Here is a 15247-nt window from a genome sequence, read left to right as displayed (position 1 = left end):
CCCTTTTCCAGTAGCCTCTTGAAGGTGATGTGAGTAGGAAAATAACTGTACTGATTTACTAACTGCCCTTTTTTTTTGCTCTTTGCCACTCCAGAGCCTCAGTTAAATCATCACAGAGACCCACAATGTATATTAGGGAAAGACTCAGTAAGGGTGATCTTCCTATCTAGAAATCTATATTCTCCTTGGACTCCACTTTGCTGCCTCACTATGGGGACCAATATGCCATTAAAGATGAAGAACCTGAGTAGTGATGAGGTAAGGAGTGCCAATTTGGCTGGGGAGGATCCTGGAGGCAATTCCACATCAGCTGATTTGTCAATCACTTTCCTCAATAGAATACAAGTTTATTTCAACTAGGGACTGTTTCTTTTCTTTCTTTCTTTTTTTTTTTGTACATGTATCTCCAGTTGTTAGCATAGTGCCTGACATATAATGGACACGTAATGAATTTTTATTGATGCTTTGATTAATTGGTCATTCCACTAGTAGCTGTAGCAATTTATCTTCTCCGGACACAAAATCTAGAGGAACTATGATAACTCAATAAACATCCCTATTTCCTGGTTCTGTGATGGAGTGGACAGAAATGGGATTGGGTATCAGAAAACACAAATTCTTTTCCTGGCCCTGCCAATTGAAAACTGTTTAAGATTCATCAAATCACAATTAATAATAATAATCCCTGAGATATATATATATATATACATATATGTTTTAATTTTGTAAAGAGTTCTAAAAATATGATCTTATTTGATCCTTACAACAACCCTGGGAAGTAGTTGCAATTGTTATCCTCATTTTGTAGAAGCATACAGAGGTTAAGTGAATTGCCAAAGGTCACACAGATAGAAAGTATTAGAGACTAGATTTGAACTTAGATATTCCTGACCAGATATAATCAAAATTCACTGTGGGTACATATCACTTCAATTTGGGAAAGGCTTCTTTCTGAGGAGAATGGCATTTTAACTAGGCTTTAAAGAAAGGATTTGGAAATAAACTCATTCTTTCCAAAACACAAGTAAAGAAATAAACTGTCCTTAATTTGATTAAAAAAAAAGAAAAAGAAAAAGGAAAGGTTACAAAGGAAAAGTTAGAAATAATTTTGAAAAGAAATGTATACTAATACTTAAATGTATACTTATAAGTGACAGTAATCAAGATAAATTATGAAGGACAAGCAAAGAAGCTGCTGGAATTCATGGGAAATGGGTTCATAGTGGACAATTTTTTTGGGTGGGGGAGAGAATGCAATTTAAGGGAATTGGCAAGAACCACAGGGCAGAGGCAGAAGGCCACAGGTTAAAAGGATTCACATGTTAAGTCTCCTTGGTCTAAATGTGAATTTTCCCGTAGCAACTTGTAGCATGTTCAGAGGAGGACAATGAGTATACTGAGAAGTTTGGGAATCATGTCACATGAGAATTACTTGTTTGAAATAGTAGATATTTAATAAATGGTTGAGGATTAGAATTAGATGGAGCTATGATAGCTCCCTTCTAGTATTTGAAGGCTGTCATGTAGATCAGTTAGACTTGTTATCAGTCCCCAAAGGCATAACTGGGAACAATAGATATGAGTGCAAGGAAGTCAATTTTAACTTAATGTAAGGGAAAATCCTTCCAATAATTAGAACCATCCAATATTGGAATGTGTTGCCTTGGGGGGAAGATATTCCTCCTTAATAGGGGTATTCAGCAAGAAATTGGATAATCACTTGCAGATATCTTGTAGGAGAGTGACTTTTTCAGATGCAGATTGGAGACTAAATAAATTCTGTGGTCCTTTTGAACTGTATGATCTGGAGTTTTGAATACTAGAGAACCTGGTTAGCATAAATTTTATTATTTTTGTGGTAAGAACAACAATAATAGGCTTTACATAGACCTTTAAGATTTGCAAAACATTTTACAAATATCTCATTTGATCCTCCCAACAATGCTAGAAGGTAGGTGCTATTATTATTTTCATTTTACATATAAGGAACCTGAAGCATACAACATTTAAGTGGCTTGTTCAGGATCTCACAGTTAGTGTCCAAAGTAGGATTTAAATTCAGGTCATCCTATATCCAAAGGCAGTTTTCTATCCTTTCTACAACCTTACTACTTCCTATTTCATAAAGCTATGTCAAATAGGGTAAAGCAAGCTTTACCCAAGGTCTTACTCCACTCAGGTTGGGCTAATTTTTTTCCCCTTAAGATGTATTAAAACTCTGCCTTGAGATTTGATTGGTTAATTTAGATCTATTCAAATCATTGAAATGGTTTTCTGATTGCCTGACTATAGAAGACTAAAAATAAGCTTCAGAGCCATTTCTGAGGATTCTTTCCTGGGCCACTGACAGCATATTTAACTCCAGAAAGTTACTTCCAACAAAATCAATGTGATGTTTGCCCACAAATTGTCTATCCTACTTGATGTCCTTCCTTTGTTGTGGTTAAATAAATCCCCTCTTAAAGGAGGATTTAAACCTATCAATGTCTCATTTTGTCTTAGTATCAGATCTAAGTTCTTAGGGGACCAACCTATTCAGACTCTTATGCAGAAATTTCTGTTCAGCAAATTTCAGTATCACACAAAATTCTAACTAAGTTAATGAGCTTAGAGACTTGAACAAGGTTTGGTCTTTAGACTTAATGACCAACACTCTTTACATCAGTCATTACCCAACAGATAAATGAGTCTATCTAGTTCTGACCACTTAGATTAGAGGGAAGATACAATATTGGTTTTGAGGTATTTAAAAGATTACAATGTTGAACAGGGATTAGATTTATTCTATTTGTCTCTAGTGGGTAAAATTGAGAGCAATAGAAAAGTTACAGGGAGACATATTTCAGCTCAATATAAGGAAGAAGTTCCTAGCAATTGAACCATCTGAACATTGAATGGGCTGCTTTATTAAGTAACGTCCATGTCACTTGAGGGAATAACCACTTGTTAAGGATTTTATAGTGGGGATAAATGATTCAAACAGGGTTCACCCTAGATAATCTCTCAAGTCTCTCCCAGCTTTGAATTCTATGATTTTAGAAAGTCTTGGGAATACATAAGAACACTAAACAGAAGTTCTCTGATTAGGAAGGCTATAGAAAGGGATATTTCATCATAAATCGTTGGGAATTGTGATGAGCCACTGTATTGATCAGTTACTAAATCTTCCAAAATTGATGATCTTTATCCTATTGCTATTACTGTGTAGATTGTTCTCTTTTTTTCTGCTCATTTTATTTTTCATAAGTTTACACAGATCTTATCAGGTTTTTTGAAACCTTGCCCTTTATAATTTCTTATAAAAGAAGAATATTCTATCATATTCATATGCCATTATTTGTTCAGCTGTTCCCCAGTTGGTAGATGTCCCATCAGTTAAAATTCTCTGCCACCACAAAGAGAAGTTATAAATTTTTTGGTTCATATGTGTTACTTTTCTCTTCTTTTGATTTTTTTGATATAGTCCTAGTAGCACTATATTCTGGGTCAAAGGGTATGTACAATTCAGTAGCTTTTGGGCATAGTTCCATAATGCCATCCAAAAAGGTTTGACTAGTTCACAGTTTTAACAACAGTGTATTAAAGTACCTGTTTTCCTACATTCCCTACATTTTCCTTGTCCATTAGACAATCTGATGGGTATAAAGTGGTATCTCAGAGTAGTTTTAATTTGCATTCCTACAGTTATTAGTTATTGAGAGTGATTTTTCATATAATTATTATATTTTCCCCTGAAAACTGCCTTTTCATCTCCTTTTTTCAAAACCATTTATCAGTTAGAGAATATTTCTTATTCTTTTAAATTTGTCTCAGTTTTCAATATGTTTGAAAAATGTCCTTCATCACAGAAACTTATTGCAAAGATTTCCCCCCTAGTTTCCTGCTTTTCTTCTAATTTTAGTGCCATTAGTTTTGTTTTAACAAAAATAATTCAATTTTATACAATCGACTGAAAATTATCCATTTTATATCCTGGGCACCTTTCTGCTTCTTTTTTGGTCCTATCTTTTCCTTTCCATAGGTTTAAAAGGTAATTTCTTCCATGCCCTATTAATTTACTTATGATACTCTTTCTGTCTTGGTCATGTACCCATTTTGAAATTATTTTGGCTATACCTTGTGAAATGTTTTTCTCTGCCCAATTTCTGATTTCTGTCAGAGATTTTTGTTGAATAATGAATTCTTGCCCCAATAGCTGGGATTTTCAAGATGATCAATCATTAGTTTACTGTGCTTATTTGCTTCTCTATATAGTACCTAATCTGTCCCATTGATCAGCCACTCTATTTCTTATCCATTACCAAGTTGTTTCAATGTTTATACCTTTATATTGTAGGTTGATATGTTGCACTGCTAAGTTCCATTCTTTCCCATTATTTTTCATTGATTCCTTTGATATTCTTGATCTTTTTTCTTTTTCCAGAGTAATTTCGCTACTATATTTTCTAGCTTTATAAAGTAATCTAGTAGGATGTAGATTGGTATGACACTAAGTAAATTAATTTAGGATATATTGTCATTTTTACTATATTGGCTCAGCCTACCCATGGGCAGTTAATATTTCTCCAGTTATTTAGATCTGAATTTATTTGTGTGAAGAAAATTTCGTAATTTTGTTCGTATAGTTCTTTGGTGTGTTTTGGCAGGCAGACTATCAAATATTTTATATTGCCTAATCATTTTAAATTGAATTTCTCTTTCTGTTCCTTCCATCTCAATTTTGTTGGTGAGATACAAAAATGCTATTGATTTGTGTGGGTTATTTTATATCCAGCCACTTTTTTGAAGTTGTTAATTTTTCAACTAGTTTTTTAGTTGACTTTTTAGTGTTCTCTAAGTAAATCATATCATCTGCAAAAAAGTGGTGACTTTATTTCCTTGTTGCCTATGCATTAAGTATCTGCTATATTCCAGGCATTATGCTAAGTGCTAGGGGTACAGAAATGAGTGAAAACCAACTGCTTCCCTCAAAAAGTTCATAATTTTATGAAAAAGATAACAAGTGAATATATATTTTCAAACAAGCTATAGAAAAGGGAAATGGAATAATTAAGAGAAGAAAGTCTCTAGAATTAAGAGATGTTGGGAAAAACTTCCTTTAGAAAGTAGTATTTGAGTTAGAATTTAAATGAAGCTAGAAAAGGCAGTAAACAGAAAAGAGGATGAAAAACATTTTGGACATGGGGAAATGGGACTGGAAAAATGCCTGAATCTAAGTGATGGGATGGTTTATTTGTAAAACAAAGGAATTCAGTGTCACTGGATTGAAGAGGAGGAATAAGATATAAATAAGACTGGAAAAATATGAGGGGACTAGATTATAAACTCCAAAAAGAAGGTTGTTTATTTGACTCTGGAGGTAATAAGGAACTATTGAAATTTATTAAGGAGGGGAGTAACATGGTAAGACTTGTGCTTTAGGAAAATAATTTGGTAATTGAGCTAATAATGGGTTAGAGTTGAGTTAATAATGGGTTAGAGACAGGCAGGCCCATAAGCAGGTTATTGTAATAGTCTAGATCAGTGATGGGCAAACTTTTGAAAGAGGAGGCCAAAGGAAAGGAAATGCTCATCTGTCAGTCTGTTTCCAAGGCAACTCTTTTGAAGTTTCATTGTAGTGTATCCTACTCATTGTATTTGCCAGATTAGGAATTTCGTGTGGCCAGATAGAACATTTTAGGGGGTCGCATTTGGCCTGTTGGCTGTAGTTTGCCCATCACTGGGCTTAATTGTCAAATGATAATAGCCTGTACTAGAGTGATAGTAGTGTCTGAGGAGAGAAACAGGGCATATTCAAGAGATGTTTCAAGGAGAAATTGACAGTCCTTCTCAATATATTGGCTTTGAGGGGTAAAAAATATTGAAGAATTAAGTATAACACTTGGGTTGCAAACCTGATGAATTGGGATTTTAAATATATTTTATGATATTTAAAAAGAGTCTCTCTAGGACTACCTATTATATGTTTTTTAGCATAAATGAGTATTGTACTTAGTCAAAGGCTTTTTCTCCATTTATTTTTAAAAATCACGTAATTTCATATGTTTTTGTTTTGATATGATTAATGGTATTGATTGCTTTTATAATTTGATTGATCCTTACATCCTAGGTATAAATTATACTTGGTCATGAGTTATTTCTTGGATTAAAGATATTAGAGGCTAAATTCTGATATAAATGTTTTCATTAAACTTAAAATTGTGGCATTTCTATCACTAGTTAATTAATTCTGAGCTCCACCCTAGTCAATTAAATATTACATATACTAAAGAATCCTTTCCCCCCATAATCTTTAGTTTATCTCTATTACTCAAGTCCTCTAATCTTCTAGAATTATATCACTATCAAGGTTATTTACTATACAGTTTGTTAATAATACAAAACTGTGCAATAAAACAAAGGCATAAGTAATTAAAATATGTCATTTTAAAAAGATCATAACCCAAGTCACTTATAACTACAACTACAACTTATAACTTCTCAATTCTGGAAACACAGTTTTATTATTATAGCTCCCTCATGGTAAAAGTCTTTCAAAGATACTCTTCATTATGTTTCTTTGCAAGTCTAATAATAACAATCAGATTCTCATGAAGGGAATTATTAGATTTATTATTATTGTTATTATTTCCTTACTTGGTATTCTTTCCAGACATTAAAGTTAACTGTCTTTCCAGAATAAGTAAAATTATAGCTCCTTAAGACTGAATTGCTTCTTAATGATATGATATCAATATCTATAATATCTTTGGGAGTGGCTTTATTATTGACAAATTACTTCTGGTTTCCATAATTTTCTGCTTTACAAGGGAATCAATTGTTTGCTAACAAAGGAGGATTCTAGTCAAATGTGCTTTTGCTGTTAAGGTAATTTGTTTATATCATTTAACATTCTTTAATAAATTATCATAAACCATTCTTTAATCTATTTCTCTTTCATTATCTCTATTTTTAAAGCACTAACAACTAGATTAAATAGATTGTGTGGCAGGTATTTAATTTGCATGATTTTTTCATTTTAAAAAATATTTCTTCTTGTGCACTAATACCTGTAGCAGAGAATGATAATGAATAATAATTTTTTGAAAAGCTTGATAAAAAATTCCAAATTCAAACAACATATGCTCTGATTATCATTAGTTTCATTGTAAATGTAAGAACAAGGAAGTATAATGGAAAATGTGTGAAGAAATATTGTTCAGAAATAAGGAATGAGAAAATCTAAGTATTTGGTGGGCTACAAGAGGTCTCATGGCATTGCACCATGAAAACACTAAGAAAATAATGAGAAAGTATTGGGCATTATGGTTACTAAATAACATTATAAATAATGAAGCTGATTACAATTTAACAAATAGGAAATGACTCATTAGTGACATGAGAGTCATTTCTGAATCATCTGTCTTATACAGTAAAGCCACCATATTTTAGTATAAAGAACAAAATCAATACAAGTCTAGAAAAAAGTGACATATTTGAAAATATTATATGAAACTTACTAAAATCACTCCAGCCAGGCTTAAAAGTGTTTTTATTTTTATTTTCAGTTCTAAATTCTCTTTATCTCTATAGCCTCTCCCCTATCCATTGAGAAATTGAAAAATATGACACATATCATACATATATAGTCATGTAAAATATATTTCTACATGCTTGCCATGTTCTAAAAGATAGAAAGGAAAATAAAGAAAGGAAAAGTACATTAATTTGCAATCTGAATCTTATCAATTCTTTATCTGGAGGTAGATAGAATTTCATCTCATGAATCCTTGGAGTTCCAGTGTATCATTGCACTGATCCAGATTACTAAGTCTTTCTCAACTGATTATTTTTACAATATTTCTGCCACTGTATTTCTGCTTGCTTCATGTTGCATCAGTTCATATCTCCCCTAACTCCTTCTTCTTTCTATAGCATAATAGTATTCTATCACAATCATATACTAGAACTTATTCAATCATTACCAAATTCATAGATATCTTCTCAGTTTCCATTTCTTTGCCACCACAAAAAGAGCTTTTATAAATATTTTTGTACATATATAAGTCCTTTTCCTTTTCCTTTTATCTCCTTGGGGTTCAAACCTAGAAGTATTGGATCAAAGGGTGTGAACAGTTTTATAGCCCTTTGGTCATAGTCTCAAATTATTGTTCGGAATACCAATCTGACTTGTTAAACAAATTATTGTTTATGATAATGATGATGTATATATAGAAAAGGAAAACAAATTTATTAAAATAACTTCATACTGAAGTTAAACCAATGTACCATAACTGCTACACATAGATAAAAAATAATCAAACTGGAAAACCACATTAGGTGACAAGCACTTACCTTTTCTTTGCCAAACACATCACTGGTTTAGAATATCAACTGGTATAATACAGTAGGATAATGGAAAACTATGAACAGGATTATCATATAAAGTAGAAATAATGGATAGTAAAAGCTTATATCAAGAAAACTTGGCAAGAGACACAAATAAGTAAAATAATCCTGAATGCGTTTAAGGCTGAGGTTGGAATAAGAAAGAAAATAGACGACATCCACAAATACATACATACTCATAGACACCCATGTACACACATACACACACACACACACACACATATATATATACATATATATATATTAATACATAGGTAAGTATATAGATGTATAAAACACAACTGAATTTATTATCAAGTATGGAGAAACTACTGTACTTGGACTCTAACACTATAATGTAAAACATGATTATGGAGGAAGTATAAATATCACTGAAGAGAAGAATGATATGGAAACCAGAAAGCCTAAACTAGTTTAATTGTACAAAGAGATGACACAATTTTGAAAGAATTTTAAATTCTTAAAATGTCTGAGTCAAGGAAAGACACCAAGAACCAGGGAGAGGGGAAAGGAATCTTATACTTTATTACTATTGTTACATAGTTGAACTGGCCCCACTGTCTGATTATCTTGCCTATTATATTTCTGGCTTTCAGAAGCAGGTTCTCCAGCATCCTTCATTTGGATGTTGCCATCTTATATAGTACCCCTCATTTTCTTGGGGTTCCTTAATAAGACTGGGGGAATCTCTTCTTCCATAGACTAATTTTTCATCTCTCAGTCTTATCCCTCAAATTTATAGGCTGAGACAAAAAGGACTGTTAATAGTCATCTAATTTATTATATGTAATAATAGTTATTGAATTTAACAGTAACAAATAATTAAGATGTAATCAAACAAGCTATCGAAGGCTGTGATGGAGTCTCAAAGCCAGTCACCATTGGGCTCTGAGAAAGTAGGGAAAGAAGCATTGCTACTGACTGGATTTCAATTTCCATCTCTGTTACCAGTTGTCATATCTGCTTGTCTGGTCTGCATGGTCTTAGTTCTTAGTCTGCTCCTTTGCTACTCATGCAATTTCTCTCCTTTCAATCAGTAGTCCACCTTGTCTGTTTATATCTCACTCTAGCCTCTCTCCATAGTTGGTAGAAAGTCAATTCCTCAAGACCATGGTAATTCCCAAACTATGTTCTTCTGAATGTCCTTGAAAAGTTTAAGCCCAAATATTCTTTATTCTCTTGGAAAAGTCCTCCAAAAGCTCTGTAAATCCCGAATATAATGCATTAATTTTTGCATAGGTCAAATTTTGTCAGTGGGAATAGTCAAAATTCATACTGTTTAGCAGCCTTAAACTTCACACTTCAATATATCTAAATCCCAGTCACTCATTGGACTTGGATTCCCCACTCTAACTTGCTTTCACCCTAGCATGTCTAAGTTACCAGAGAAAAAACATCACCACATAGTTAAATTCACTCTTCAGAGGTCCTAGAGGTAAACTCTCTTGAGGGTAAATATAGTTCCCTTATCTATTCACTCTGACTTTTGAACCTCTATGCAATGAGTTCTCTCTTGACACAAGCAGCTACTCATGATAATACTTTGGATATTAAACAAATCACTTTTTAATAAAAGAGAAATAAAACATTATGGATATAAATACAAAATGCCTCAAAATACACATATAAATCTGGACCACACTCTCCCACAAGTGTACTTATTAGCTATGGTAAAGAATAGAGACACTCATCTGGCGAGGAAGCACATGAAACAGGTATACTCATATACTTAGGATAACTCAAATTTGATACCACTTAGAAACATCTGTACTACATGAAATTGCTTCTCTGCTCATTACTCAACTTGAAATTTGCCACTTTTAAGCTAGGGAAAGTCTTTTCTCTACTCAGAAATTGTATTTATAAATTCTTTCATTAATCTTTACTCTGAAAAGATTGCTTAGAAAGTATTTTCTATATATTCTTGACTCTGCTTACTTCATTCTGCATTAACATAAACTTTAGTTCATATATAAAGATCATAGAAATCTTTCCATGCTTCTCTGTATTCCTCTCATTCCCTACTTCCTACAGCATGTAACCTTCCATTACATCTCCTCGTTTATTCATTTCCCAGTTGATAGACATCTATTTTGTTTCCAATTCTTGGCTATTGTGAAAAATGTTGCTATAAATGTTTTGGTTTATTTGGGAACTTTCTTCTTAACCAGGGCCTCCTTAGGGATATAAGCCTAATAGTAGACTATAATAATGAAAAAATATTATTTGTGATATGGTATTGGCCTGTGGAAGGGACAGCATAATAGTGACACATTGAGGTGATATAAAAGGCAAAATACATCAAACAATATATGTATATCATATATACCTACAAGTTTATGTATATATATATATACATGCTCATAAATATTCAGATATACATTTTACTTGTCACTCTTTATACTATATACCTTACCCTTATCTAAGAAATATGATACAATTCTTTCCTATTTGATCACTTCCTTTCTTATACTAGATGTATTAATTTTGTTTCTGCAGAAGTTATTCTGTTCCATATAATTAAAGTAATATATTTTATTTTTGTAATTGCCTCTGTAACGTACAGTACATTACACCTCTAACTTTTTAACACTTGTTTAGGTAAGAATACATCTTTTACCCATAGCTGTGAAAGGTATATGATATACTTCCTTTACCTTTTTATGGTCTGATCTTTCATAGTTAGGTAATATATTCATTTTGAATTAATTGAAGAATATGATGTAAGATGTTGTTCTAAGTCAGTGGTTTCCAGACTTTTTTGGCCTACCGCCCCCTTTCCAGAAAAAATATTATTTAGCCCCCTGGAAATTAATTTTAAAAAATTTTAATAGCAATTAATAGGAAAGATAAATGCATCTGTGGCCATCACCGCCTCCCTGGATCACTGCAGCACCCACCAGGGGGTGGTGGCGCCCACTTTGGGAATCACTGGTCCAAGTCTAAGCCTATTTCTGGTATACTTCTTTCCAGTTTTCTCAGCAATTTAAAAAATTGATAGTTCCCTGTTATTGCACTTCTACTAAGTGCAATAACTAAGTGACTTAGTCTTCAAATATTTATATGATCTATATGATTTATATTATTTTTCAGTTCATTAATTATTATTAGTCATTATATGTGTATGTATACATGTATGTGTGTATGAGGTATATATGTATATGATATAAATATATATATGTGTATATATACACACACACATAGATCAAGGTGTTACCCATAGTTTACCTTTTTACATACACATACACACACACACAACACACACACACACTGGGTAAAGAACAATGATGCTTTGGATCTCTGAAAGTTTTCATCTCAGTGATATCTCTTTAGTATTTCTGAAGTTATTTCTTTCCACTCACATTTCTCTAGTTTTTAATGAATGCAATATATTTCTTTACCCCTTTAAAATACTAAACTGTTCCCATACAAGTGAGGCATCACTCCACATTATTGACAAAGAGATTTGAGTTCTAACATCTATACCCTAAATCATTTTCCCTCCAAAAAGGTCCAAATCCTATATGAAAGCTGCTTCTTCATGCATATATATTTCCAGTAAATATTTTTTAAAAGTTCATTTTCAAGTCCTATTAAATCTCAAAATAATTATCTGTAACAGGGGCACTCTCTTACATCATCAGACAATATACAGTTGTTCCTTAATGTAAAAAACATTTTCTTTCATTTTCCCCACTTAATTGCTTTATTTTTCTAAAAAGGAAAGAGTACCTGACATCATGAAGTCTATTAAAGAGTTTAGGTCCAAGCATATAATGTAATCTGAGGAAAGCCTTCCAAAGTTTCTGCCATCCCTTGTTGGATTAGGGACTCAATTATTGGACGTATACCATCTATTGCCTCCTTAGTCCAGGGATATTGAGGCACACAAGGAACTGGTCCTTCCTTTGTCCTCACCCTAACTGGAGTAGCTGATTTAGCAACCCAACATCTGTGGATGATCTTGACCACAAATCCTTAGGAATATCCTCAGGTATTGGATAGATAGTACCTCAGTACACCACCAATATGTAAAGTTTCTTTAGCTGTGGTTCTTAAGATAAGGGCACTTTGAAGTTTTTCCAGGAATTTTTCTCTAATAATAAGCTAAAATCTCCCTCTGTAGCCTGTATGGCTTGCTCCCAATTCTGTCCTTTGGGTTGAAACAATTTAAATCTAACTCTTTTATATCACTTCAACCTTTCATATAATTGAAAATAGCTACCATGTTCTCATTCAGTATTCTCTTCTCTGGGTTACCCACTCCATGTGCTTCAAATGATCATCATAAGGTTATTAGCAGTCCCATCATCATCCTGAATACTCTCTTATTTATCAGTATTTCTCTAAATGATAGCCTGAGTAATTTCTACTATAGCTTTAGTCCCTTTTCTTCTTAATTCTTGTTTTCTTCCTTTTCCTCTTAAAAAAAATAAACCCTTCCCTTCTGTCTCAGAGTTGATACTAAGTATTTATTCCAAGGCAGAAAAACGATAAGGCCTGGCAAGGTTTTATACAGCTAAAAAAGTGTCTGAGACCAGATTTGAAACTAAGATTTCCCATTTCCAGTTCTGGCTCTCTATCCACTGAACAACCTAGATGGCTCCCTTACTATTTCTAATTCTCCTCCTTACATTTCTTTTCCTTTACCCAAGTAGTAGCAATTTCCCAGATAATTCAGAGTAAATGTTCCTAGCTCCCTCAGTCTTTAGAACTCAGTAATCTCTTGGTTCCTCTCTGCAGGTCATTCCTGGGGGACAGCTCACTCCTGAAAACATAAGCATGGTCACGGAATTTTTCTTGCTTGGCTTTTCCAACCTCCAAGAAATGCAGTTTTTGCTCTTTGCTATCTTCCTCTGCCTCTACCTTGTCATCCTGAGTGGGAATATGACCATTGTCACTGTCATCATCCTGGAACGTAGCCTTCATACCCCCATGTACTTCTTCCTAGGTGTCCTCTCCGTGTCTGAGACCTGCTATACCTTTGTTATCCTGCCCAAGATGCTCACCAACCTTTTCTCTGTGCTCAGGACAATATCCTTTGCCAGCTGTGCTGTTCAGATGTTCTTCTTCCTTGGCTTTGCAGCCAACAACTGTCTACTGTTGGTTGTAATGGGTTATGACCGCTATGCTGCCATCTGCCACCCTTTGCGCTACCCCATCCTTATGAAATGGCAGACGTGCAGAATACTTGTAGTCACTTGTGGGGTGATGGGCTTCCTGATCTCAATGGTAGTCACAGATTTGGTGTTCAGCCTGCCCTTCTGTAAATCTAATCAGATCAACCACTACTTCTGTGACATTTCCCCTGTTATGAACCTTGCCTGTGGTATGACTTATGTCAATGAGCTCTTCATATTTATCAGTAGTGCTTTTGTGCTCATGGTCCCACTTGTTTTCATCTGTATTTCTTATGGCTTCATTGTCAGCACCATTGTGAAGATTCCATCGGCTGAGGGGAAACGAAAGGCCTTTTCTACCTGTATCTCCCACCTAACAGTGGTTGTAGTCCACTTTGGTTGTGCATCTTTTGTCTATCTGAGACCCTTATCCAGGGTAACAACAGTGAAAGACCAGTTGTTAACAGTGACTTATACCATTGTCACCCCCTTGCTGAATCCCATGGCTTACAGCCTGAGGAATAGAGCTGTCCAGGTGGCCATTCAGAAAATGTTTAATTGGGGAGAATTTTCCCACAAAGCTATATAATTTTAACATTTCAAAACTATGGACAAATATAATCATGTGTTGAAGAGATGTGACTATATCCCTTGTTGAAGTGCTCTTCCATTGGCTGGATGTTTTTCATTTTTATGTAGGGATTTTCTATGTTGTATATACATAGAAAGCATTTCAAGATGCCATCCATGAGAATTGGCAAGAGGATTTCATGACAGGCAAAGGGGTACCAAGTATTATGAGGCAGGGTGGAATAGCAAAAAAAGAATTGGCTTTGAAGTCAGGAAGATCTGGATTGTGAGCTCATCTCATACGTGAACTAGGTTACTACACCATCAAATCATGAACTTCAATTTTCCCAATTGTAAAATAGGGATAATACATGTGGCATCTATTTTCATGAGATGGTTGTGAGACTCAAATGAAAAATACATTGAAAGCATTTTGGAAACTTTAAAGTTGTAAATACCAGTTATTATGAGGAGAGAGTTAACATTAAAGTTATTTCAAGAGACTGATTTTGGGGTAAGAATATCAGTCTACTGGTTATATCAGTTTATTGGTTAGGTCAACATCATAGTTGTTAAAGTGACATAGATCTATGGTTCTCTTGAATGACCAGAGACCCTGAATCTTGGTCGGGGAGCTCAAAAATAGTTTTAGAAGCTCCTTATTCAGCCTCTCCTTTGAACTTCCCAAGACTTCTCTAATTGGGACACAGTTAATTCAGAGGTGGTCCATCAAACTATCTACCACTCCCTATCCCCATAGATGGACAGGTGATATTTGTCCTGTATGCAAGGAAATAATAATTATAAAACTTTTCTGTTAGCTAGAATCTGTGAGAGGACACATTCCTAGGGACAAAGAAAATGCAAAACAAACAAACAAAAATTCCCAGCAGATTGGATAAAATCTGTGACTCATACCTCAGACATGGGAATACACAAAAATTCTCATTGACCCTTATATAGAAGTTAATATATATATAGTATATAAAAAATCTCACAGTGGGGAGGTAGAGGATGTTCACCCAGTTAGTTTTCTCTGATGCTCAGGAAAAGCTTAGCCTGATATTTCACATAGATTATATACCCTTAGGGGTGAGTCTTAATAACCTTTCCATAAAGGTTATTTTATTATTGGAAAACTCACTGCCATGTGAGTTGGTGCCAAATGT

General features: G+C 33.9%; 1 protein-coding gene across 1 annotated transcript; it reads left to right on the top strand.

Annotated features, from left to right (window-relative positions):
- The first annotated feature begins 210 nt into the window (after positions 1 to 210).
- LOC123246064 (olfactory receptor 10R2-like) lies at positions 211 to 14097 on the top strand. The gene is made up of 2 exons (XM_044675012.1): positions 211 to 258; positions 13132 to 14097. The coding sequence occupies exons 1-2, from the start codon at positions 211 to 213 to the stop codon at positions 14095 to 14097; spliced, it is 1014 nt and encodes a 337-aa protein (XP_044530947.1).
- The last annotated feature ends 1150 nt before the right edge of the window (positions 14098 to 15247 follow it).

This window comes from Gracilinanus agilis, chromosome 4, assembly GCF_016433145.1.
Source record: "Gracilinanus agilis isolate LMUSP501 chromosome 4, AgileGrace, whole genome shotgun sequence".
Taxonomy (NCBI): Eukaryota; Metazoa; Chordata; class Mammalia; order Didelphimorphia; family Didelphidae; genus Gracilinanus; species Gracilinanus agilis.
This window is presented reverse-complemented; position numbering and strand designations above follow the sequence as displayed.

What these genes read in the sequence shown, in the direction of transcription:
- LOC123246064 (XM_044675012.1), top strand. Translation starts at nt 211, where the DNA reads ATGGGGACCAATATGCCATTAAAGATGAAGAACCTGAGTAGTGATGAG. An exon ending in AGAACCTGAGTAGTGATGAG is followed by an intron (nt 259 to 13,131) that starts GTAAGGAGTGCC and finishes TCCTCTCTGCAG; the next exon opens with GTCATTCCTGGGGGACAGCT.